The 27,951-nt window shown below is 37.8% G+C and overlaps 1 protein-coding gene and 1 long non-coding RNA gene across 4 annotated transcripts in view; one reads left to right on the forward strand and one right to left on the reverse strand.

Moving 5' to 3' along the window:
- Window positions 1-4: 4 nt before the first annotated feature.
- Window positions 5-24,615, reverse strand: EPHX4 (epoxide hydrolase 4; the record flags this gene model as incomplete). The annotated part of the gene is made up of 7 exons (XM_082385807.1): window positions 5-596; window positions 3,402-3,550; window positions 8,338-8,441; window positions 12,027-12,155; window positions 14,160-14,317; window positions 21,391-21,476; window positions 24,385-24,615. The coding sequence occupies 7 exons, from the start codon at window positions 24,613-24,615 to the stop codon at window positions 353-355; spliced, it is 1,101 nt and encodes a 366-aa protein (XP_082241933.1). The 3' UTR covers window positions 5-352.
- A 110-nt stretch (window positions 24,616-24,725) lies between these two features.
- The window catches only part of LOC309626421, a 34,501-nt gene continuing 31,275 nt past the window's right edge, over window positions 24,726-27,951 (forward strand). Inside the window, exon 1 of one of the 3 annotated variants that reach the window (XR_014243175.1) lies at window positions 24,726-24,828. This is a non-coding gene — a long non-coding RNA (uncharacterized lncRNA). Of the gene's footprint in view, window positions 24,910-27,951 lie in introns of all 3 variants that reach the window. The other 2 variants (XR_014243176.1, XR_014243177.1) reach the window with 2 other exon arrangements.

Consider the following 27,951-nt stretch of genomic DNA (forward strand, 5'->3'; position numbering starts at 1 on the left):
ACCATTGCAGTTTTGCCTTTTAATATGGCACAGCTAATCTTTAATATACATTTGTAAAAGGCACCATATATTAACAGGGTAAAGAACGCGAAAAACCAAAACTGAGCCACTTTCTCCAACTTCCTTTTTGTACAAGTGTGTACATTTTAAGGCAGATGCTTTTCTGTGCAAAATACAACAAGAAAAAAACCAACATTATGTTACAAGTTCACACATTCTCAGATTTTTTTCGATGTCATTTGTCAGGATATTTATTTATGATAAAGCATATTAAAACAATTTTTCCTAATGAAGCTTAAAGAAGTTGATGAACAATTTTTAAAAATTATTTAGAGATTTCATTACAGACTCGTCACAGAAAAAGCCAGTCTTTTCTCCTTGTTTCTTCTTTTAGAAATGTCCATATCAATTTGTTCACTATGTCAGGTTGTTCTTGCTGGAGCCCGTGACTGGCTTCTGACAAAATAGTTAGCCTGAAATAGTTCTTAACGTAAACCTTTGTGCCTTCAGCCATCTCAGCCTCCATAAATGCATCTTTCTCTCCCCACAGTAGTAGCGTTGGAGTGATCACCATGTGATGTTTGAGAGGCAGGCAGCTATAAAAACAAAACACGTGGGCTTGAGACTCACTGTAAACATTAAAATAACATTCCCCCAAAATGTTTCTTTAGGCCACACATTTTTAAGGAGGGCAATATCACCACCAAAGGGATGAAAATTTGTTCTTGGGAGAGTGAAAAAAAAATTATGCTTTTTATATATAAACCATGAGTATACACACAGTACATAAACAGGTATTAAAATTTCGTGGGGTGGGGGGCAATTAGTAAAAAAAAATGCCTAAAAAGACTCTGAAGGGAGGTGATGACGAAAAAAATGGTTGAGAAACACTGCATTAGGCAATCAATCTGTACAATAAAAAATTTAGGGCTTCCCTGGTGGCGCAGTGGTTGAGAATCTGCCTGCCAATGCAGGGGACACGGGTTCGAGCCCTGGTCTGGGAGGATCCCACATGCCGCGGAGCAACTACGCCCGTGAGCCACAACTACTGAGCCTGCGCGTCTGGAGCCTGTGCTCCGCAGCAAGAGAGGCCGCGACAGTGAGAGGCCCACGCATCGCGATGAAGAGTGGCCCCCGCTTGCCGCAACTAGAGAAAGCCCTCGCACAGAAACGAAGACCCAACACAGCCAAAAATAAATAAATTAATTAATTAATTTTAAAAAAAATTTAATGGTCTATTTAAGAAAGGGCCAGATAAAAGTTTTAATTGGATCAGCCCTGCAAAACTTATAATGCAGGCTATAAATTAAATATGAAATTCATCACTATGAAGAATAGTTTGCTTCAAAAAGATACCAGAATTTCTGAATAGTGTGTTGAAAGGGAGCTTTAAACAGTGTTACTGTTTAAATGTATTTCAATTGTTTGTTGGATAATCTAATGCATTTTATGTGAAAATTGGAACTGAAAAGTCAGAAAATATATACGGAATGAGCCTTAATACTACGTGATACTATATTTCGCAAGAAGATTCTTTTTAAAAATAAAGTTCTTATTATGTGTTTTTTAAATACAGAAAAGTATAAAGAATAAAATCATGCATAATTCCATCATTAAAAAATGGTCATTTTCTATGCATATCGTTGAAACCGTTAAGTACAATGCAGTAAATATACACAGTTTATACACAGTATACACATGCAAATTTCATATTAAATTATAATAACTTTCTTGTTTCATATAGTTTTTCAAAAATAATTGTAAAACATACTATTTTATGGCATAATAACCCATAAATAACTGTTCCTGTATAATTGAATATTTAGATTATAACATCACTTAAAAGAAGGAGATGTTTTAAGTGATGCTACAATGAGTATTTTGTGCCCAAATCTTCGTTGGCATTTCAGATAACTTCTCTGGGCTAGAGCCCTGGAAGTGGAATTCCTGAGCTGAAGAGGATACATATTTGTAAAGCTTTTGACAACTTCTGCTAAGCTGTTTTTCAGAAAGGTGGGATGGTATTAATTACACCCCTGTTAACTAAGAATGAGAAGGAACATCTAACTAGACACTCTCTAGCACTGAATTACATTTTCGCTAGTTACAAAAAAGCTTGACTTGTGGCTACTTGGGGTTGATAAGATGCTGCTGGAATGTGAAGGATATCACATATGTCCACCAAGGTCTTAACTTTTGATTCCCATGCAAGTGGCCATCATTTGGTTGTAATGCTCCTAAAAATTAAGTTCTTGGTGAATGGGTAAACTGATATAAAAATATATCTATACTTAATTATTGATACATGGATTGCTATACAAACTTGCAAGTCACAAATTCTGGAGCTCATAAAGTGTTCCAAAATAAAACATTTTCTGATAGTTACCTGCATATTTAACAACATGTGAGCATGTAATAGTTGAATCAGTAAGGAAAGGGGACTATTAGTCCCTATTAAAAGGACTATTAGTGAAAAAGTAAAGAGGAGTATAAATTCTTCACCAGATCGAATTGAGGGTAAAAGGGAGGAGTTTTCAGAAAATTAAAAGAAAAGCATATTCTCTGGTCCTGAGGTTTCAAACTGTTAAATTTCACATGAAATGTAAGTTACAGATAAAACAAATTATGTACAGATAGGTGACTGTAGTTAATACTGTATTACATATTTGAAAGTTGCTAAGAGAGTAGATTTTAAAAGTTCTCATCACAAGAAAAAAAATTGTAACTATGTATGGTGACAGACGATTAACTAGACTTACTGTGGTGATTATTTTGCAATACATACAAATATCAAATCATTATGTTGTACACCTGAAACCAATATAATGTTATATGTCAATTATACTACAGTATAAATAAATAAAGAAAGAAAACAAAGAAAAACATTAAATATTTTAAGAGAGTAGGTTTTAGTATATTAAGTTAAAGAACTTAATGGAAAATACTTAATAAAATAATTCTCATTAAAAATAATCAGTAAATATAGTTCTGAAGAACCTAAGGGCAGGACAGGAATAAAGACGCAGATGTAGAGAATGGACTTGAGGACACGGCGAGGGGGAAGGTTAAGCTGGGACGAAGTGAGAGAGTGGCATGGACACATATGCACTACCAAATGTAAAATAGATAGCTAGTGGGAAGCAGCTGCATAGCACAGGGAGATCAGCTCGGTGCTTTGTGACCACCTAGAGGGATGGGATAGGGAGGGTGGGAGGCAGATGCAAGAGGGAGGAGATATGGGGATATATGTATACATATAGCTGATTCACTTTGTTATATAGCAGAAACTAACACACCATTGTAATGCCATTATACTCCAATAAAGATGTTAACAAAAATCAAATATTGGCTCTGTATGGAATGAATATTTTGTTTAGTTAAAAAGAACAAATTATACTGACCTGAAGATATTTCGGTAATGGTTAATTGGACCACTTAATGCTCCAGGCTGAGAAAAAACATAAATATAAGCTTCAAGATCTTCTGCTGTTAACTGACATCCTTTTCCTCCAATGCTAGTGCTGTGACTAGTAAACAGATGTTTCAAAGCCTGATAAGTGAGAAGAGAATAATTAGAACTTTTCAGTTACCTAATAGTAACTAAATATTTGGCTTTTGAAAGAGAATGATGGTCAGTGTGCAGTGATAGCTCCCAGTTTCTGCTCTAGCCAGGTTGGAGACCTCATTGTTTACAAGCACATTTTATATATTTCTGCTTTCCTGGCTTTATTTCTGATATTATTCCCTTTTAATCCCCCATGGAGACTTCATCCTTATGAAAAGTATCCTGTCTTCTTGGTGTCTCTTCACATTCTACAAGGCTGAGCTCAAGTACTATCCCTGCTCTAAAACCTGATATTCCAGTTAACAATAGTTTATCTATTTACTGACAACCAATCCACCCCCTTCCCCAAATTGTTTGAACTTCTTTTGATCACAACCTAGAGTAACAAACACATTTTACATCATGATCCAGTTCATATCTCTACATATATATCTCTGAAACAAAAGTTTAAAGCAATAGCCCTTACACTTATTACATCATGTAATAAGTGATACATAAATAAGTGATAAAACTGATATTTTCAATTCTGTTCTACTTTATTTTTAAAAATTCAAATTGCAAGCCACTTTACTAAATTGCAAAACTTATTTCATGACTCACTAATGGATCCCCACCTACAATTTGAAAAATACTGCTCTATACCAGCATTTCTCAAAGTGTGTCTCTAAACCACCTGAATCAGAATTATTGGGATTCTTGTTTAAAATTAGATCCCTCAACCCCAAAACACCCTTGCAAAAATATGAAATGACATGTGCAGGAGGCGATTCATTGAAACATTATTTGTAATAGAAAAAGAATGGAGGACTTCCCTGGCAGTCCAGTGGTTCAGACTCCGTGCTTCCTCTGCAGGGGGCGCAGGTTCGATACCTGGTTGGGGAAATAGGATCCCTCATGCCCCGTGGTGCGGCACAGCCAAAAAATTTTTTTTAATTAAGAAAAAAAAAAAGAATGGAAACAAATGTCTATGGGGGGTTGGATGAATAAACTATGGTATAGATACAAGATGGTGAATTATGTGTTCTTATACTCTAAGAGAAGATGGAGATAATCTCTATACTGATGATGGAGTCATCTGCAGGGTATATTGTTAAGTGGAAAAAAGCAAGGGTAGAAATAGTGTTTATAGTATGTTATATTTTGTGTGAGAAGGAAAAGACAAATATATACATATTTGTTTATATTTTTAAAAAGAAACAATAAAAAGAGGAAACAAAACTAACCAAAATGGTTTTCGATGGGAGACAGAAGAAATAGGATGGAGACAGAGAAACAGAGGAAACAGAGACAAGTGAGACTTCTCTGAATGTACCTTGTTTTAGAGTTTTGACTTAGAGCCATATAATGTTTTATATAAAGTCATAGAAGTTAAGTGAAAACTCTGTTGTCTTAAATTTGCTTTGGAAATGTGAATAAGAACTCATAATTTTTTTCTGTCTAAAAAATATGTATGTCTACATTCTGTCCAATGGAAAGATCTAGAAGCAATGAAAACTCAGTAACAATGATCACCCTGACACCCAAACTGTGGTCTCTAAATACCATTTCCTACTAATAGAAGCCAGAGTTCCTTCAATAAATGACTGATTCCAGATCTGGAACAGGAAAAAAAAGATGAACTTAGGACATTAAGGAAGCAAGCTATCACTGACTAAAGGGCTCCTGTGTCAAGATGACATAGGAGCCAACCTGAAGGAGTTCACACTTGCAACAATTTGGGCATCAAAGAGAATAATGACTGTAATCAATTGATAAATATCAAATATATTTTTAAAAATCATGAGCTCATAATGATATAAAAAAAAAACCCTCATTGGTTATCAATGGAGGTTTCTAGGGCACCAATTCATTACTCTGGAAGTTGTTTATAAAGGGAAATAATGAAGCATTTGTCCTGCCATTCTTGTGGGAACTGTATTTCAGAATAACCAAATATAGATGTGGAAATTCTTCTTTATACAAGAATTCCAGTTAATAAAAGCAGAAAGAATAATATTGGGTTGGCCAAAAAGTTCGTTCAGTTTTTTTCCATAAGATGGCTCTAGTAGCACTTAGTTGTCTTTAACTTTATTCAAAACAATTTTGTTATATTGTATTGTGACTGCTGTCATACTAGCGTGCATTTAAAAAAAAACTTATCAAAACTGGTGAATTTTTGTGTAGCCATTTTAATATTGAAGATGAAGAAAAAAAGCAACATTTTCGGCATATTATGTTTTATTATTCCAAGAAAGGTAAAAACGCAACTGAAACGCAAAAAAAGATTTGTGTAGTGTATGGAGAAGGTGCTGTGACTGATCAAACGTGTCAAAAGTGGTTTGAGAAGTTTCTTGCTGGAGATTTCTCGCTGGACGATGCTCCATGGTTGGGTAGACCAGTTGAAGTTGATAGTGATCAAATTGAGAAATTAATTGAGAACAATAAACGTTATACCACGCAGGAGATAGCCGACATACTCTAAATATCCAAATCAAGCGTTGAAAATCATTTGCACCACCTTGGTTATGTGAATCGCTTTGATGTTTGGGTTCCACATAAGTTAGGCGAAAAAAAACCTTCTTGACCATATTGCTGCATGCGATTCTCTACGGGAACGTAACAAAAATGTTCCGTTTTTAAAACAAATTGTGACGGGCGATGAAAAGTGGATACTGTACAATAATGTGGAATGGAAGAGACCAAAGGCTGGTCTTCATCCAAAGAAGGTGACGTTGTGTATATGGTGGGATTGAAAGGGAGTCCTGTATTATGAGCTCCTTCTGGAAAACAAAACGATTAATTCCAGCAAGTACTGCTCCCAATTAGACCAACTGAAAGTGGCACTCAACAAAAAGCATCCGGAATTACTCAACAGAAAACACATAATCTTCCATCAGGATAACCAGGCAAAAACTGTTACAGCTTGGCTGGGAAGTTCTGATTCATCCGCCATATTCACCATACACTGCACCTTCAGAGTTCCATTTATTTCGGTCTTTACAAAGTTCTCTTAATGGAAAAAATTTCAATACCCCGGAAGACTGTAAAAGGCACCTGGAACAGTTCTTTGCTCAAAAGGATAAAAAGTTTTGGGAAGATGGAATTTTGAAGTTGCCTGAAAAATGGCAGAAGGTAGTGGAACCAAAGGGTTCAATAAAGCTCTTGGTGAAAATGAAAAACGTGTCTTTTATTTTTACTTAAAAACCAAAGGAACTTTTTAGGCATCCCAATAGAACTAAAAAATCACTGTTTTCTAAAGAAATAATGAACCTAGGCAGTGACGATCAAGGTATGCTAAAATTATTTGGTGAAAGGTTGGTTGTTACGCAATTTGGATAGGCTGACAATTTGTGAGCCCACTGGTTAGTTTAGCATTACTAAAACTGGGGTAACTAGGCATTATGTGCTTCCCTGATGTGATGCATTAGGAAATACACAGAACCACCTATAAAATATTCTTGTCAAATTAAATCTCAGTCTAATCAAGCCTCTAGATCAGTAGCACCTATGAAGTAGGAAAGACAAGGGTTAGCAGAACTAGTTAAATAACACCATGATGAAGCAGTCAGTCAAATCCAAAATGTGGACCATTCCTCAGGGCAAATGAACAAATTTCTTCTTAAAAAAGTGACGGTAAAAAACAACAAAAAAAACCGTTTAAGATTTTAAAAGACGTAACAACCAAATACAACATGTAGACCTTGTTTGGTTCCTGATTCAAACAAATAAAGTGTATAAAGACAGTTGAGACAATTAAGAGAATTTGAATGGGCATTAAATGATTTTAACAAGTTGTTCATTTTGTTAGGTTTGATAATGGCATTGGAGTTATGTTCTTTTTAAAAAAAAGTCCTTATTGTCAGAGGTACATGCAGAAGTATTTCCAGGTAAAATAATATTATGTCTTTTTTTAACCTCCCTAAATATTTAACACCATGTTGGACAAACAAGAAGCAACTAATTAACTTTGAAGAAATAGGTACTACATATGACTCCTGGTGTCAGTGTATATGGTATACCAATACCTGCAGGCTTAATTTTGTTTTGGGGTTTTGTTTACTCCCAAGGGCTTCCACTTCTGCTGTTGTCAAAGTCTCTTACCTGGCATTCATATTCCTTCATCTCGCCATGGAATGCTCTCTAGAGAGAGGTACGCCTGTAGGGGAACAGGCTTTCAGAAAAAATTGAATAGAGACTGTAAAAATAAGTGCGCCTATAGATGAAGCCTTAGAAACATTTATTAAGTTTTAGCATTTGTCTGTTTTTCTTTTCCGTTTTTTTTTTTTTGGCAGCACTGAAAGGCTTTTGGGATCTTAGTTCCCCGACCAGGGATTGAACCCGTATCCCCTGCAGTGGAAGGGTGGAGTCCTAACCACCTGGACCACCAGGGAATTCCCTGTTTTTCTTTCTTAAAGATGGATTTTAATTTAAAATGTTTCTCATTAACATTATTTGTTTGACTTATTTTTTTGCATAGGAGGAAATGCCTAACAGTGCCTAACACATAACAGATGTACAATAAATGATTATTTAAAATAAATCAGAACAACATAAGCAGGACTGGTTTTCTTGTGTTTTTTGTTTGTTTTTAGTGTTTCAGTCTATGTTTTATTTTTGACCTCCTAATTTTGTCATCCTCTTGGGCACCAGTCTTTCTTTTTTTAATTGAGGTATAATTGACATATAACATTATATTGGTTTCAAGTGTACAACATACTGATTCAATATTTGTATACACTGCAAAATGATCACAGACAATAAGTCTGTAACATCCATCACCATGTTTGACTTACCTTGAAATCATTTATGGAAAACATAAATTCTGGGAACCATGGTATTTGGAAGAAATAATAATAGCTGGATTTGAACAGCTGAGCAGGGTGTCGTAAAATATATTCTGAAATTAAAAAACCATGTTAGACCTTATCCAAGGGGTATGAATTACTTACTATTGAAATAACTTCTTTTGAAGACAATTTCACCTTTGAGATGATCCCATAAAAGAATCTACAAATAAGGCTTCTGTATATTTCTCTTTGGAACAATTTCTATGTTCTTATATTTCATTTTGGATATTTTTGGTATTTTAAATACTTAAAGCACTTTAAATAAAAAGAAAGTTCCACTTTATAAAGTGTTGACTCAGAAAGGAACAGGAAACCCAAAACAACACTCCCTTTTCTCCAAGGTCATTATCAGTGACCAAACACTTTTCCTAAGGATACATGGGGAAGTAATTTTCCCTTGTTGAAAAGATTTTCCTTACAGGCTGATTTGAATATCTTATTCATTTGGCCTCAACAGAAACTAAAGCCTTTCCTTTAAATTCATTCATGTATTGAGAAAATTCATCCATTCAATGAATCTTTGAATATCTACTGTGTGTGAGGGGATTTAGCAGTGAACAAGAAAAAAGAGGTTCTCATTCATAAGGAACTTACATAATAAATAAGTAATGAATACTTAAAAGATCATTTTCGTTAGCAAAAATACCATAAAGAAAATAAAACAAGGTAATCTGATTGAAAGTAATGGTTGGGTGGTGTCGAGGGACTATCCTTTAGTAAAGGTGGTGGAACAGGTTTCTCTGGGGATGTGGGATGAGCCTTGAATGCAAAGATCTAGGAAGAGCATCAAGAACAGAAAGTAGGTACTGGGCTTGGCACATTCAAGAAGCAGAAAGAAGGCCAGTGTGGCTGATATGTAGTGAATGAGGAGGGGGAGATGGTATGAGATGAGTTTTAGAAAGAAAAGCAGAAACCCAGTCAGGTAAGGTCAGAATGATAAAGATTTTAAGTGTTTTGGGAAGACACTGAAGTTTTAAACTAGGGAGTAATGTGATCATACATATTAAATGTACCTATTTGTTGTGTATTGTGTACTATACTTTTATTTTCCTTGCTATAGAGGTGATTTTTTTTTTCTTATTTCTAATTGTGTAACTGTACTCAACATGGTTGGAGTTTTTAGAATTATAATTCTCAGGTAAGTGGAGCACTGTTATGCTATACTTTTTGTAAAGTCATCATCTAATAAGATTTATTCAGCTCTGCATTAAGAGATATCAATACAGTTAAGGGAAAATATAGTCATATTACTTGAAGACTTCATATTGACCTGACCAGGGTTGAACCTATTATTGATAAGATAGTTCCAGAAATATCCAAGTATTTTCTTACTGAATTGACCAATTACAGTTTGTCCATATAGCAGCACCAACAAAATAACATTTACTGTAGGGTCCTGATCAATTGAACAAGCATGTAGCACAACTTCTATTGCCTAATGCAACTGAGAGAAATATGATGAACCTCAGTTTGATATTTGAATCCTAAGCAGCCATGCTATTACCTCAACTGAGATAGGACAATTGGATATGTATCTAAAATTTAACTTTTATACTTATACAGTATTTATGTAGTCATGTTCCCTTTCTCCCTCACCTACTTTAATTTTGAGGAAGAAATAAAAATATGTTTTTCTGAATTTTTTGTTCGCTGGAGGGCTACTGTGGGTCATGACAGTACTGAACCTTAGAAAATTTGACAAGGTTAGTTTAAGAAGACAAAATTATAATTTTTTTTAAAACCAAATAAAAATGTGCCTAGCCATTGTTCACAGGTTTTTTTGTTTGTTTATTTGTTTTTAATCACTCTTAAGATTAAGGGTTCTCTTTATAGCAGAGGTTCTCAAAACATAGTCCATGTGGACCCCTGGGGATCCTTAAGACCCTTTTAAAGGATACAGATGGTCAAATTATTTCAAAACAATACAATTAGCTTTTCTCATTTTGCTGGCATTTGCACAGATGGTACAAAGGCAATAGTAGATAAAGCCACTGCTGCCTGAGCACAAATCAAGGCGGTGGCACTAAACAATACCAGCAGTCATTGTATTCTTCACCACCACACACTTGCTGTAAACAAACAAGTACATAAATACATAAAATTAAGTGGCGGTTTCACTTAAGACTGTCTTTGATGAAATAACAAAGATTATTAATTTTATTAAATTTCTACCTTTTTGTGTACGTCTTTTTAACATTGTGATGAAACAGAAAATAAGGCAGTTCTGTTGAACACCCAAATACAATGATTGTCTCGAGGAAAAGCACTTCTGTAATTGTCTGATAAGTTGAATTAGCTGCATTTTTAATGGAACACCATTTTTACTTGAGAGAATGACTAACAAACTATCACAAGTCAGATTGGGTATTTAACAGATAGTCTCTTGAAAATGAACATAGTGAGCCTGTCACTTGAGGGAAAACAATCAACAGTGTTTGTTGTCAATGATAAAGTTCAAGCTTTCAAATGAAAATTAGAATTTTGGAAACTTGTGTCTGCTACTGTGAGCTTGACAGCTTTGCAAAGGGTTTTTTGATGAAATTGGGGTGGTATTAATGAACACGATTTGATAGCATAAAATGAAATGTGTCAACTTATGGAAGATCTGCGTAACTCAATGAACCAATATCTTCCAATGCGTGATGATTGCAAAATCATGCATAGGTAGAAAAAATCCATTCAAAGTGCTAGAGAGACCAATGGATTTTAATGTGACAGAGTACAAAAAGTTCATTAATATGACATCAGATTCCACATTGTTACTAACCTTTAAGAAATAACTAATTTTTGAGTTTGGTGTAGTATTAAAGGAGAAAATCCGCAGTTATTTGAAAAGACTATTAAAATACTCCTCCTTTTTCCAATTACAAATCTGTGTGAGGCCAGATTTCTTCATATACTTCAATTCAAACATTTGCAACAGATTGAATATAGAAGCAGATATGAGAATCCAGCTGTCATCTATTAAGCCAAAAATTAAAGAGGTTTGCAAAAAAATGTAAAACAATGACACTCCTCTCACTAAAATTTTGTTTTGGAAGATGTAGTTAGTTTTCAGTAAAATGTTTATGCTAATATGTACTGGATTAATTATTTTTTAAAAATGAATTAATACATAAACATTAAAAAAATTCTCATTTTTAATTTCCAATACAGTGAATGTTTATGGATATAACCCATATAAACAAATGCTCAATGGGGTCTTTAATCATTTTTAAGAGAATAAAGGAGACCAAAAATGTGAGAACTGCTGCTTTAAAGAATGCTGCCATTCCTGACAGCCAAAGGAGTCAGGCAAGAGGAAAATTTATTTCTAGGCTGTCAAGATTCATTACTGTCAAAGTAATGTTACTGCATTTTCCCTTTAACTCTTTAACTCTCCCTAATTTAGCAGTAAAATGTTTTCTAAAAAGAAATAAAATTATGCAAGCAAATATAAAGCAACACTTCCTGTGACTCTTCAGGAATATTTAAAGCCGAGATAGCTGACATTATCATGTGCTAATATCATATTTTAGTCATTTAATTTTAAAAATATTATGTTAATCAACTTTTGCTGTTTTTAATCCAACGTGTCAGTGACAATAGTGAGTTGTCACGCTATCAAAGATGTCTTAAAGGAAATTTAAACTCACCTGTAAATACATTTGGATGAGGGAAGTTAATAACAATAAGCTTCATCACCATTTCAGGATAACAGATGGCAATTAGCCAAGCAATCATGCCTCCCCAGTCATGACCAACAAGAACACATTTGCTATACCCTGTAATTGAGAAATGAATGTTGGCATCATTAAAAAGAAACAGGTGGGTGCATCATTACCGCACATAAAATAGGTATGCTTCTAAAACTAATCTTTCTACTCTCCTACCCTAATTATGCACTTTGTGCAGACATTGAGTTTGGTGCTTCCAAAACCCTGTATGTCTGAATCACCTAGGGTAGCTTTTCAGAAAATTTAGATGCCCAGGATCCATTATAGACCTCAGAATCTCTCTTGGGAATTTATACTTAAAAAAAAAAAGTCAGAAATAGTTCAGCTCTGGTCACATAAACCTGAGTTTGGAAAACCATGGTAAAGACTACACATAATTAGGTCATAAGCAAGATTACATTATTGATTTAACTGGAAAATTGCATGATGACAAATTTAGGCCAAGTCTGACTGAATTACCACAAAATGTGAAAGAAATATGGCTATCGGAAATCAGTGTCTCTGAGTCTATTTTACTGTAATCACAGTAAATTACAACACTGCATTGACACCCCCAGACCTCATGCATTTTTCCCCTCTAAGAATATTGACCTGATCTACGCTCTCATTAGATTGTTGTAGAAAAGGGTCTTTAATTTGATTTCATGGGTTTCTCACTATACTGGCTCTGTTAACATAACGATGGTAGCAGCTGGGTTTTAGTCAAAAGGGATGTAGTGTATTAGATTATTGTTAAAAAATATTTACTCCTCCCCTCTCCCCACTGCCATAGAGGTAGTATACTTCACCGCTCCCCCCTCTTTTATTAATAAATTTATTTATTTATTATTTATTTTTGGCTGTGTTGGGTCTTCGTTGCTGTGCGCAGGCTTTCTCTAGTTGCGGCGAGCAGAGACTACTCTTTGTTGTGGTGCGCAGGCTTCTCATTGCGGTGGCTTCTCTTGTTGCGGAGCACGGGCTCTAGGCACTCGGGTTTCAGTAGTTGTGGCATGTGGGCTCAGTAGTTGTGGCACTCAGGCTCAGTAGTTGTGGCTCATGGGCTTAGTTGCTCTGCAGCATGTGGGATCTTCCCAGGTCAGGGCTTGAACCCATGTCCCCTGCATTGGCAGGTGGATTCTTAACCACTGTGCCACCAGGGAAGTCCCCCCCACCCCACCTTTTTTCTGACCGTGCCGAAAGACAAGCGGGATCTTAGTTCCCTGACCAGGGATCAAACTGTGCCCCCTGCAGTGGAAGTGCAGAGTCTTAATCACTGGACCACCAGGGGAGTTCCTTCACCACCCGTTTGATGTTTTGATGTTAGACTTGGCAATGTGATTAGCTTTGGTTTTGTGGTGGGTGTATGACTTGATTTGGGGCTCAGCCATGTGACTTGCTTTGACCAATAAGCTGCGACCAGAAACTTGAAATATGCTTTTGCAACTGGGCTCATCCTCTTGCCACTTCAACCATAGCCAGGAGAAGAGCTTCCCGCAGGTAGCTACTCCCCTTTAGCTGGGGCTCCAGCCCCATTCACAGTGAGAAGCCAATCCCAGCTGGACCTGTAGCCTGAAGCAAAGACCCAGAGGGGTCCAGCCTACAGTTGACCTTAAGATCCAGGAGCACAGGAATGAATGCCTATGGCTGTATGCCACTGAGTTGGGGTGGTCTGTTACACAATATTATTGTGGCACTAGCTGATCAATACAGGAAAGATAATGCAAGTGTTTCTGCATCTTACAACATGTTTAAATAAATATTTAGGTGTTGGTTCTGAAGAAATAAATTTTCTGAGAACAAGAATCAAATTTCTAATAATTAGTTTTGAAAATAATAGACACTATACATTAAGACAATTTTTAAAAACAAATTTTGAGAGTAACTTTTGGCTGGTAGACAGAATAGTTATTCTGGTTGTGTTAAAATTGCCTCTATAAATATTTTGAGCTGTATACACCAAGGTGACAGGATCTAGATAACAGCTCAGGTAGATGGAAGAAAGGAGGTTATCAGTTTACAATTTGTTGAATGTTAGTCCCTTAAAGAGAATTAACACTGTTTTTTAAAACCTACCTAAAGAGTCTAAAATATCCTTTATATCTGTAATTAGACAGTCCAATTTATAATTCTCTCGATGAATGGGAGCATCTGTTTCTCCATAGCCTCTCAAATCCAACGCTACAACTCTGTATTCACTTTTAAATTCCCTTAGTTGGTGACGCCAAGAATACCTGCAGGAAATAAGAAACGTTAAAAATACCACAGTAACTAATACAAAGAATAACATTACAGATTTTCTAAGTGGAAAACTGTAAGAAACTCCTCGTTTTTGAGAAAGGTTATATAGCTGTGTGTGGGCAGGAAAGAAAAGAACTGTTGGAGAAAGAAGCACTGACGTTCTTTATTAAAATTACATTTTTTTTTTTTAACCAGGTCCAGTGGGGTGTAATAAAGGGCCAGCATTTATAGAAACTACAAAATATCAGATACTAAAACCTTAAGAAATGTATTTAAGAAGTCAATTTTCTAAGCTTTTCTTAAATAATGCTCACCACTATCACTGAGTCTGTACCTATAAATGCTTCCGCATATTGCACCATTTGATTCTCTCAAAAAATTTGTGAGATGAAAATATATTTTCCTAGAAGGGAGATTTTACTCACCTTAGTCCACTGTCAAATAGGACTCAATGTTTTTAGTAATAACAATGGGTTACTCATGGACGAAAATGTCTGATGATTTAAAAAAAATATTTTCACGGAAAGAATCCAATAAAACAACTACTTAAGATAAACCTCTGGGCTTCCCTGGTGGCGCAGTGATTAAGAATCCGCCTGCCAATGCAGGGGGCACGGGTTCGATCCCTGGCCTGGGAAGATCCCACATGCCACGGAGCAACTAAGCCCAGGCGCCACAACTACTGAGCCTGCGCTCTAGAGCCCGTTCTCCACAACAAGAGAAGCCACGACAATGAGAAGCCCGCGCACTGCAGCGAAGAGTAGCCCCCGCTCGCCGCAACTAGAGAAAGCCCGCACACAGCAACGAAGACCCAACACAGCCAAAAATAAAAACAAACAAAAAAGATAAACCTCCACTTGCTAAAACAAAATCTTGGGGGGAAGATCCTGAACCATCAGCATAAGATAGTGTGATATTTAAAACATTTAACAACCAAAATGGCACAGGAACTGACTAATTAGAATAGCCATAGTGACAGCCAAGTCCTAGAAGTTTCTGCTGGGCCAGGTGTTCCCCCTGTGCTTGATAATAAAACTGCAGAATTAATTGAAATACAGAGATCCATGAGATTATCGGCTTCTAATAAGCAAAACCATTACGGATAACAAACAGAAAAAGAGACATGGATTTTTCAAAGCGACTCACTATGTTATGGATCTCAAAATATGCATTTATCAAAAAGCATCTGCATGCACATCTGTCCATGAAAACACAGTGCAAAATTATCTGACACAAGCCAAATGGGAGATTGTTGTCTGGAAAGATTTTTGGAGCACAATAGGAAAGCGAACAGAGTGATCTGAGATTATAAACCAATAGTGCAAGGGGACTGCAGTGTGAAGTGACACAAAGCCATGAGAACAACGAAGCAAATCAGCCACCTTACATCAGCAGGTAGATTATCAAGAAGGGTGTCAGACACATATTTGGAATTATGAATGGATAGAGTCTTCGATCTATTACTAGGATATCCATAATTTGTAAAACTCTGCCAAAGCGTTGCCAATTAATATGGATTTAAAAATGTTAACAAAAAGTGTCTTTCTTAGCAAGGCCACAGCAATCTTGATAATCTTGTCTCTGGTTTGTAATAAACAAATGAAGCAGTTTCATTCCTTAAAGATACTCATCTGTCAACACATATGATTTTATTATTTTCTCATAGCCTTACTTAACATTGTGAATTGATTTTTTTATGTCTTCATAACTGAAGCCCAACTCTCCCCTCTTTATAATCCCTCATACTCAATCAATAAAGTTCAGTAGATTTAACCTCTTAAATATTTATTTAATCACTTTTCCTGTCCACCCCTGCTATCATTACCTCCATTCAGGCCTCCATTAACGCAGCAGCCTATCGATTGGTCTGTGTCCATTTCATTCCCCTTGGCTCTGTCTTCTACAAACCAGAGTGGTTTAGCAAAAACACAAACTCTCTCAGGTCATTTCCCAGCTTAACATCTTTTCTTGACTCTCTGTTACTCATAATGTGAAGCCCAAGCATGTTATCTGGCAGACAAAACCTCCAAGATTTGACTTGCCCGATCTTCCAGCCTCACTACTTTATACTCTGTCATTTGCTATATAATAAAAAGAACTAACATCTATATCAGTTTTACTACATGCCAGGCACTTCTAAGTGCTTCACACATAGTGATGTTGATCTTCAAGGCAGTACTATGAAGTAGGTACTATTATTATCCCCATTTTACAGATGAAGAAACAGAGGCACAGATTGGTTCCTGGATGTGCTGAATGTCACAGATTTAGCAAACAGCAGAGCCAGGATTCAAACCCAGGTGGTCTGGCCTGAGAGCCCATGCTATACTGCCTCTGCGGCACTAATCTACTTGCAGTGAATAAACACGGGTTTTGTTTTTAGGACTTTGTTTATATAATCTTCTTGTCTGAAACATCATCCCTTCCCATCATTCCCCTACTCCCCACAATCCCTGTCCTTCACCCCTCATTGAACTCCTCATGCTGGGCACCTCCTCTTCCAGGAGATTTCCCAGTCTCCCTCCTTCACAGGTGGGTTGGGTGGCCCCTTCCATACTCTCCCACTTGTCTGTACACTCTTCAGTGCACTGGGAAGAGTGTACAGACAAGTGTACTAGATACTAATCTGTTGGTGCCTGGCACTTCCATTTGATAGTGAGCTCCCTGAATTATCTGGCAGACATGTAGGTGCTCGATAGAAATTTGTTGACTGAGTAAAACAATGAACAAATGAAAGCACTGAATTATGATAGTGCTAGAAATACCAGTTGTTCCATAAAACTCTGTCTCAGTTCAAACCTTGAGACAACCTTGAACTAAAGTTCCCAGATTCCTGTTGGGGAATTTATACTCAATATCTATTAAAATGTGCATTGTTTTAATATCTTAAATACTTGTGTCTTCATTTAGAATTCATTTAATTAGAGATTTCAAGGTAGAAATTTGACTCAAAAAATGTGTACAATCCTGTAACATTTTACATTTAATGTATTAGAGATTATGCAAACATAATACCTGCATGTCATTATCTTATTAATAATTTAAATTGCCTTCCAAATAAATTCAACTATTACCATTATCAATGAGTGGAGCCAAACAATATCTTAAACATTTCTAAGAATGTTTAAGGATTGCAACTGCTATCTTAATAAAGTACAAAGTAAATTTTAAATGCAATCTTCCTAGAGTTCATAAATAAATCATATTTGATTTACACATTAACTGTAAACTGAAGAAGAAATCACCCTAGCGATAGACTGATGGGTATGTCATTCACATGAATAAAACAAAACAACCCCCTTGACAGAGGAATGAAACATACTGCAAAATCAGTAACTCCTGAAAATATTATAAATAAACAAATCTAGCTATTTTCATCCACATTGTTTTTTCCCCCTCTGGTAGCTTTAGGTAATAGCAGAGGACACTTCAAAAAAAGCAACCTCTTTCTTAGTTATTATTCTTAACATAAGGAGGACCCCTGGTTTACCAGACTAGCCTCTTTGAAATGTAGAATACCCTCTTCCCCTTCACAAGAGAGAAAAAGTTGCAGTCATCAGATTCTGCTCAGCTGTATGTATGACGAGCCCTCACTTGCCTCAGCACTTGAGTAATGACGAATGCATCCCATACAGCTGGTGTATTGCCAGAAATTGCCTGCATCAGCTCAAAATATTTTTAAAAGCAATGCAAATTGAGGTGGAGAAAAATCATCTTTGACAAACAGCCTTATTTTGGGCTAATTTAGCTAAAGTTCTCATAGATGTGTATATTGTTTGATATTTCCTTTATATTTTAAGAAAGAAGACCGAGAATTTTATTGTTTCCGGGTAACATCTAATAGTATACATTAAATGTCACCAATTCTCAACAACTATTCTTAGTTAATGATGATAAATGCAAATAATACATTACATTTGTATAGTACTTTTCTGTTTAAAAAGCACTTTTACACACATTGCCAATTTATGATTATTTTGTTCTCACTGTACCAAATAATCTGACCTACTTGATCTACAAACAAGCTTATAAATTCATGTGTATTTAGGCAAAACTTGATTGATAGAGGAATAATATTTATATTTATAATGTAAATTGAAATTGGTTTGAAGTGCCAGATAAAGTTTTTTTGGCTCTTAAAAAGGGGAGAAGTGCAAGAGAAGGGGTTTTTGGAAAAAGAAAAGGGAAAGTTCAAGAGAGACTTGAAGTGGCTTAATCAAAACGGTTTTATCCTAAATTCTGATTCGAATTGACTTTTCCTGAATGGAGCACATGAATGGAATTGACTAGATTGTATAATGGGGAATAGTGGTAATTTGGAAGGAAAGACAGAGTAAGGGTCAACATAGAGGTCTTGGTTTAGGGTAGGACACACTCAAAGAGAAGTTTTTGATTACCAGCAATCTCCATGTAGTTGCTCTAGGAATCTCCCTGAACAACAAGGTAGCTTTCAGATTAAAGCCTAGCAAAGTTCAGTGACTTCAGTATGGCCTATTTGAGTAACTCAGTTTTCAGGGTTTGCTGCTATTGTTGTTTTAAATTATAGCAAGCCTCTTGCTGGAGTAACAAATAGTACATTTGGTGAACAGAAGGGGACTCATTCCCATGATCTACATATATTTCCTAATATATGCTCTTCAGAGTAAAAATATCTCTAGGAGTCTTTTCAAAACTAAACCATTCCTCTCAATAACCCTTTTGGACAGAGCCAAGACTTGATTTTGCTGGAGCAAATGGGTCTGATGTCCAGTGACTGGTGTTGGGCCCCCTCCTAGGCTGCCCTATCCACTGAAGATTCTAGGACATGGACAAGAATCACCAGGCATTTCTGTTTTGCAAAAGGGGTCTCATGAAGAGTAAATAATGGGACAATGCTGTGAAAAATGTGCAAAAGTATCATTTCTTAAAAGATGACACAGAGCATCTACTGTCCTATATTAAATGGGTATCACTGTTATTTTCTGGGGCTCCTCAAAACAATTACCAAGTGGCTGAAGTGGTTGCAGGTTCATCTTTATCTTCCACATATAAAGAAGTGACGTTCCAGGAGGAAAAAGAGCACGGACAAGTATCGGGGTTGGTATGAGGTACAGAAAGAGAAGAGCCTTTAAATCTTTTCTTTCTAAAAAGTTAACTCTCCCCACTCAGATCATGAATTTTATTTAGAATGATGATTTAAAATGTTAAAGTAAGGTATACTTACATTGTTGGTTAACTTTTGAATTTTTCTATAAGGTGTGAAATTTGAAAGGTAAAAATCCATGTATGTTATTAGATCATTATCATTCCTATATACCAAGGATATATTAGAGCAGAGGTCAGCTCTGAAGTTTAAGAACAAGGTGTACCTTACTTTCTGGCACTGCCAATTTCAGAAGGGTAGCTGTGACACTCAGAAGAGTGCCAGGCACATAGTAAATGCTCAGGAACTATTAACTATCATCATCAGCAACCAGAATCAGGAAATTATTTTTTAAAGGTCTGGGACAATGCTCTGTCCCCAAATTTCTCCCTTACTTTCACTCTTAACAACCTGGAGATCCACCATTACATATTCCTCACCTACTTCAGAGTTTTAAAGATTTTGTGTCATCCAAAGCCCTGATTTAAAAAGCCTCTGGCTCTGAAAGAGGTATTTCCTTAATACACTTTAGAAATACTTTATGAGTGAAAGGGACTTTATTAATAAATGCATTGAGGATGCTAGTGGTGGCACATGGATCTCCACACTGAGTGAATGGGAATGAAGGAAGAAAATGAACATTTATTGAGTATTCACTGGGGCCATGGGAATGGCCTTTCACATATTTTGACTCCCTTTATCCCCACAACTCTGCAAGATTCTTGTAGATTGGGCAGGGTCCTGCAGCAATTAAGTGGCTGAGCCAGAATTCACTGCCCATGTTACTTTATGCAGATTTGACTAACGCTTCAGACTAACATTTTACTTGTGAGCCAATCATGTCATAGATTTTTGCTCTGGGAAAATGATTAGCTAGATGGGTTTTTGCCATTCTCCATTCTTTTCTTCGATGCCTAATACTTCCTAGTGCACTAGCAATCTCAATGCATTTATTAATAAAGTCCCTTTCATTTGAAAAGTATTAACTAAAGTGTATTAAGGTAATATCTCTTTCACAGCTAGATGTATTTTAAATTAGGACTTTGGATGACACAAAATCTTTAAAACTCTAAAGGAAGTGAAGAATATGTAATGGTGGAATTCTAGGTGTTAAGAGCGAAAGTAAGGGAGACATTTGGGGACAGGGCATTGTCCCAGAACTTTAAAAACATACCATATATTCTACATTTGAGTCAGTTCAGAGAATATGATTTTTTTTTTGGGTCCATTTAGCCATCTCAACATCATAGCCTTGAGCTATCAAAAATCTGATTTTCTTTTTATCACCTTGATACGTACCATCTTTTAAAAAGATATTCATTTTTTAAAAGTTTAATCATGTGTTGTTTTATCTGTACTTACTTGGCTCTGTGGGGTTCAAAGGAGAACAGAACATTTTCTTCTAGGTAACTAGCAACTGTGTATTTTTGGCTATAGGTTTTCTTCTCAACGTGAAATATTCCAATCCTTAATTTGTCCTGCATTCATCTGAGCCTGTTACTACGTGCATAGGAAAGAGTTCCTTTTCAGTTTCCGTGAGCCCTCTTCTCCCTCCGCCTTTCCCTCACCCCAAGTCTCACCAAAAGCTGCCAGGTAACAGGCACTATAATTCTTTGGTTTCTTGCAAATCTCCTTTTCCATCCAATGTTGTATTTTGTCCACAGTAGGTACTATAAAAACTGTTTTGTAATTGACTATTCAGAAATTTGAAACACTAAATGATACTTCTTTTAATTATCAAAAAAAAAAAATTTAGGATGATAATATGCACGTTTCTTTAAAACAGGAGGAACAACATTCCTGTGATTGAGGAACATTTAGGAATAATAACTCTAGGCCAGTACTTGATCATAGCATGGGGTCTATTAAAAGTCATTATAAGAAAATGACTCTATGATAAGCCAAGTCTTTAGTGCAAAAGAAAAAGTTAGTTGGTAAGTTTACCAGAATTCTGGAAATCCATGAAGCAGCAGCATAAGTGGTTTGCCTCTTTCTCCAGCGGCAACATAATGAAATCTTAACCCCGAATCCTGCAGTACGAAATAGAGGGCATGAAATTTCAGCGATGTTTTGTGTTGACTGTAAAAAGTAGTACATTTAGTATTTCCATGCCGTTAAAAAAATTTCATTTGCATTATTTTTAATATCAAGAAATAAAATAAGTATATTAATTTTCAAAAAGAAAAAATAACCATGATTTATTAACAGGGTAAATTGAAAGATTCACTTTTGTCAACATTCCCTTCTTCTATTTACAAGGTCAATTTATATATTATGAGCTTCTGAAACAGTCACAATTTTCTTACTGATGTGTCACATTTCATCACACTCAAATTCTGCAGGACATGTAAAAAATTCTGATCTGCATTTGTATTCCTGCCATATTTACCTCCTACTCATGTACTTTTCTCAGCTTGCCCATCAAGAGCTGTGCCATCAGTTACATAATTCACACCACCTTTCCTTATTTTTAGTTCTCTCCTTCCCACGTTAGTATTTTCTGTTGAGGTTGCACGTACAGTTCCCCTGGCTGCCTGCTCCTCATGTCACATCAGTGTATTTCTTTTTTTTTTTTTTTTAATTTATTTATTTAATTTATTTATTTTTGGCTGTGTTGGGTCTTCGTTGCAGTGCACTGGCTTCTCATTGTGGTGGCTTCTCTTGTTTTGGAGCATGGGCTCTAGGTGCACAGGCTTCAGTAGTTGCGGCACGCAGGCTCAGTAGTTGTGGCGCACGGGCTTAGCTGCTCCGTGGTTGTGGGATCTTCCCGGACCAGGGATGGAACCCGTCTGCCCTGCATTGGCAGGCGGATTCTCAACCACTGCGCCACCAGGGAAGCCCCCATATCAGTGTATTTCTAACAGCCGAATGATCTGAGTGCTCAAGCCTTCATTCTGCATATGGGAGACAAAACTGCCCAAGGAAAACAAAAATCATGGGAATGAGACAGTAATACAGCAAATACAAAGCAAACAGAAAAGAGGAAAGTGGAGGAAAAAGCAAGAAAGAAAAACAAAAACTCAGAAGGAAGTGAGGAAAGAAACCAAGACCCAAAACCCAGAGACTGGGTTTTTTATCAGATAACCCAAGCAACTGGGTTTCCAGATGTGAAAAAAATCTTAAAGGTCATATAGTTCAACCCTATCATTTTTGCAGAGTTAGAAACTGAGGTCCAAAAATGTTAGCACAGGTCATAAAGGTGGTTGGGGGCAGGGCTATGAATAGAACCTCCATCTTGTCTTGCCACCCAGGACAATGCTCTTTCCACTCCTTGGTTCTATGTCTCTGGGGAAACTCTTTAGGTGGCCAGAGTCAGAAAAAGTGCATTATGAGGAATTCCAGATGATTCTTAAACTGCTTTTCCCCTTCAGGTAGGATGAAGATAACAACTCTGACTTTGCCCGCAACTGCTTTTCCTTTTTTAAAAAAATGTATTTATTTTATTTATTTTTGGCTGTGTTGGGTCTTTGTTGCTGCGCACGGGCTTTCTCTGGTTGCGGTGAGCAGGAGCTACTCTTCTGTGCGGTGTGTGGGCTTTCTCTGGTTGCGGTGCATGGGCTTCCCATTGTGGTGGCTTCTCTTGCTGCGGAGCACGGGCTCTAGGCGCAGGGGCTTCAATAGTTGTGGCTCAGGGGTTCTAGAGCGCAGGCTCAGTAGTTGTGGCGCACGGGCTTAGTTGCTCCGCGGCATGTGGGATCTTCCTGGACTAGGGCTCGAGCCCGTGTGCCCTGCACTGGCAGGCGGATTCTTAACCACTGCGCTACCAGCGAAGCCCTGCCCTCCACTGCTGAATGCCTTCCCAGAAGTTCAATAACTTCTTTTATTAGTGGTGAGTCATGGAAGCTGAAAGGCTGTGGGCACTTGATTGGATTTAGTGAATAAATACTTCATTTCACTTACTATGTGCGAGGCACTGTTCTAAGTTTTTTGGTTTCGCTTATTTGTTTTTACACATATTAGCTCATTTAAATTCTCATATCAACTCCAGGCTGAATAAGGGTAAGAAAGACATGCCCCTTGGCTTTCTGAACTTCAGCTGCTGGGCAATCTAGTTGCTAATAGGAATCCCAGACCTGGTGAGAAAAATATCCTTTCATGTAGGCTATTTTTGAAAGGCCTGCGAGTCAGACTGTAGGTTGCATTTCAAGAAGCCATCTCCCTTCACCACCTGGAGCCTCAGGAAATAGAATATCCGAGGGCTGTAAGAAAGCTTGGGACAAGCATGGACAATTAGAGTCTGCATGCATAGTTGACATTTACTTTTTGTGCCATTCCTTTGGTCTCTGGCATCATAAGTCTGCTTCCTTCCCCACAAACGTACACAATTTATTTATTGTTTCATGTTGCTTAGGTCATCTGTGAATGCTCCATTCTGCTGATCTGAATAAACTCCTGATTTCCAATGACTTATTCTATTTACTCTTTCAATCTCTAAAATTTGGACGAGGACAGCCTCCTGAGACAGTAGGGCGCCACCAGTAACAATTCCCTACAGCTTATCTGAGCTCTAAAGGGCAAAGAGGTGACAGACGACAGCTTCCCCTTACAGGAGGAGAGGGAGCAGAATTATTCTGGGTTGTTGTGGTGGAGGAGGAGGGGACAGTAATATAATAGGATCCAGATTATTAGAGAAATTCCACATAACCTTCTCTGTCTGTCTTACACACACACACACACACACACACACACACACACACACACACGCATGCAACCCAACAAACAGGGACCGTAAAGACACACAATCCCGACCCTCTCCCGCGACACCTCGCCCCTCTTGCGTCCCCTTGGCACCTTCCCCGTCCCCGCCGCACGCCCTGCGAGCCCCGAGAACACTAGGGGACGCTGGGCCTGGAGTCATGCAAGGATCAGCCCGGCGCCCTCTGCTCTCACAGTCGTCACGTTCCCTCGCGATAGCGCCGGGCCCGCGCCGGCCTTCACCTTGATCCGCACGTAGCAGTGGGTACCCAAAGAGGGGTCGTTTAAGCACGCTGGAGGGTGTTCCCGGGCGACCCTCCGGAAGGTCTGCGTGGGTCCCTTGCCGATGCTCCACAGAAGTTTGAGCAGGTAGACGGAAGCGCAGAGCCCGCAGTAGCAGTAGACCAGGGACCAGAAGAGCAGGGACCGGATCGTGACCATCAGGCGGGGGAGGCAATCCCGCAGCCTCGCCATCAGGCGGCGGCAACGGCGGCGTCCGCTGCACTTCCGAGGCGAGGGGAGCAGCGGCGTGCACTCCGGCTACGGAGCGAGACTGCAAGCGCGGCGGCGCGTCAGCCCCGCCAGCCGGTCCGCGGTCGCCGGCTCCGTGCGCGCCTCCCCGCGGGCCCCCGGGCGTCCGTGCCCGGCGCGGGTCCGGTGTCACAGCCCCGGGCTCCCGCACTCACGGTGAGCTCTTGCGGCCACTGTGTCCAGCGCCGGAGCGCCGCGCCGCAGACCCACTGCGCTGCGACGTCCGCCCCGGACTAGGTAGGCAAGGGTGGAGACCCGGCCTTCCTCCGCAGAGTAAAATCCCATTTCAGAATTGCTAAAATGTGGGGAAAATGAAGGTGAGACTTCCCCAAATCATCCTAGGTACTGTGGACGGAAGAGCCACTCATTTTGACCAGTGTTCAAGTCCTCCCATTGTCCGCAATTAGGCCTTTTTCTGGATCATGGAATTATGGGGCGCGTGGAGGAGGAGCAGTAAATGATTTTCATACTACCTGACAGACATTATTTCTTTATTCATTCCAAACAATCATCTGAAGGTGTTGATATTCTCCAACTAGATTCAGAGTCGTTATCTGCGCAGCCAGGTGTTTGGTTCTAAAGGCAAGCCTCTGGAAATCCCTGGTCTTTTTTCTGTTCCTCTGAGTTTTTCCTTTACAAGAATACTGTATAAATAGAATTATGTAGTATGCAACCTCTTGTTTCTGGCTTCTGTCGCTTAGCATAATGCATCTGAGATTCAACTACACTGTTACATATATTGTTTCTTTTTTATTGCTTATAAGTGTTTTGTTGGATGGATGTACCATAACTGTTTATGGAAGTCCCCAGTTGAGGGTTATTTCAGTTTTTTCCCCAGTTTTTGGTGGTTATGAATAAAGTGACTCATGTAAAGTTTTTGGTTCGAACTTAAGTTTTCATTTCACTTGGGTCAACACTTAGAAGTGGGATTGCTGGGTCAGGTCGTTAAGTGTGCATTTAGCTTTATAGGAAACTGCCAAACTGGTTTCCAAAGTGACTGCAATTTTAATTCACACTAGCAATGTGTGAGAGTTATGGTTAGGTCATATTCTTGAAAGCACTTAGTATTGTCAAAAAAAAAAAAAAAATCCCGATTTTAGCCATTCTAAGAGTTGTGTAGTGTGGTATCTCATTGAAATTTAAATTTGCATTTCTCTAATGATAATAATGTTGGGCATCTTTATGTACTTGTGTGCCACTTGAATATATTCTTCTTTGACAAAGCAGCTGTCCAAATCTTTTACAGATTTTAAAAAAAATTGGGTTGCTTATTTTCTTACTATTGAGTTTGAAAGTTCTTTATATATTTTGGATATGAATCCTTTATCACACATCATGTGGTTTGCAAATATTTTCCCAGTCTGTCTTTTCATTTTTAGGGACTTCTGAAGAGCAGAATTTCTTAATTTTGATGTTATCCAATTTATCACTTTTCTTTTATACGTGGTACATTTGGTCTTGCATGTAAGAAATCTTTACCTAACTTAAGGTCAACAAGGGTTTTTTTCCCCGTATGTTTTCTTCTAGAAGTTTTATCATTTCATGTTTTATATTTAGGTCTTTGAGTTAATTTTTGCATAAGATGCAAAGTATGGGTTGACATTTATGTTTTCCATGTGGATATCCAATTATTTTGGTATCATTTGTTGAAAAGAATATTCTTCCTCTATTGAACTGCCTTTGCACCTTCACTGAAAGTCAGTTGACATGTGGGACTATTTTTGGACCCTCTAGTCTGTTTCATTGATCTATACGTCTATATTTTCTCCAATACACACTTATCTTTTTTTTTTTTTTTCGGCTGCACTGTGCAGCATGTGGATCTTAGCTCCCCAACATGTGCCCCCTGCATTGGGAGTGTGGAGTCTTTTTTGTTTTGTTTTGTTTTTTGGCTGCGTTGGGTCTTCCTTGCTGCGCGGGGGCTTTCTCTAGTTGCTGCGAGCAGGGGCTACTCTTTGTAGTGGTGCACGTGCTTCTCATTGCAGTGGCTTCTCTTGTTGGGGAGCGCAGGCTCCAGGTGCGCCGGCTTCAGTAGTTGTGGTGCAAAGGCTTAGCTGCTCAGCGGCATGTGGGATCTTCCTGGACCAGCGATCGAACCTGTGTCCCCTGTATTGTCAGGCGGATTCTTAACCACTGCGCGGCTCCACAGGGAAGTCTGAGTGCGGAGTCTTAACCACTGTACCAGCAGGGAAGTTTTAATACACACTTGTCATGACTGTTGAAAGTATAGTAAGTCTAGAACTCAGGTGGTATGAGTCCTTCAAATTTGTTCTTCTTTATCAAAATTGTTTTGGCTATTCTAGTTAATTTTCCATACAGATTTTAGTATTAGCTTGTCAATTTTGGCAAAAATTGTTGATTGGAATGAATTGAATCTATTAATCAATTTTGAGAGAACTGATATTTTAACAATATTGAGTTGTTCAATCCATGAACATATCTATCCATTTATTTAGATCTTCTTTGATTTATCAGTTTTTCATAGTTTTAAACATACGGATGTTGCATGTATTTTGTAAGATTTATACCTAAGTATTTCTTTTAAAAATATTATTGTAAATGCTATTTTTCAGTTTCCAGTTGCTTGCTGATTCTAGGTGCTTACATGATTTTTTTTGTTTTATGTCTCAAATCCTGAGACCTTGCTAAACTCACTTTTTAGTGCTGGTAGCTTTTTGAAAAATTCTTTGGGATTTTCTGTGTAGACCGTCGTGTTATCTGTGAATAGAGGCAGTTTTATTTCTTCCTTTCCAATATGTTTGCCCTTTATTTCTTTTTCTTCCCTTATTGCACTGACTAGGACCTCCAGTACAACATTGAGTAGGAGTTAGAATGGGCATCTTTACCTTGTTCCCAATCATAGGGGGCAATCATTTAGTCTTTTACTATTAAGCATAATATTAGCTGAAGATTCTTTTCTTCTGAGCCACGCAGCTTCCAGGATCTTAGTTCCCTGACCAAGGATTGAGCCTTCGTGCTCAGCAGTGAAAGCAGGGAGTCCTAACCACTGGACCACCAGGGAATTCCCTGAAGATTTTTTTAGATGTCATTTATCATATTGAGGAAGTTCCTTTTTGTTTCTAGCTTCTGAGAGTTTTTTTTTTTTTTTCACAAATGGGGGTTGAATTTTGTAAAAGGGCTTTCTGCTTCTCTTGAGATAATCACAGTTTTTCCTTTTTAACCTACTGATATGGTTAATTACATATAAATTTTTTGAATGTTGAACCAGCCTTTCATTCCCAGAATAAACCCCAATTGATCATGAAGTAGTGTATTTTT

The sequence above is a fragment of the Balaenoptera borealis genome, assembly GCF_965194805.1.
Source record: "Balaenoptera borealis genome assembly, chromosome: 1".
NCBI lineage: Eukaryota > Metazoa > Chordata > Mammalia > Artiodactyla > Balaenopteridae > Balaenoptera > Balaenoptera borealis.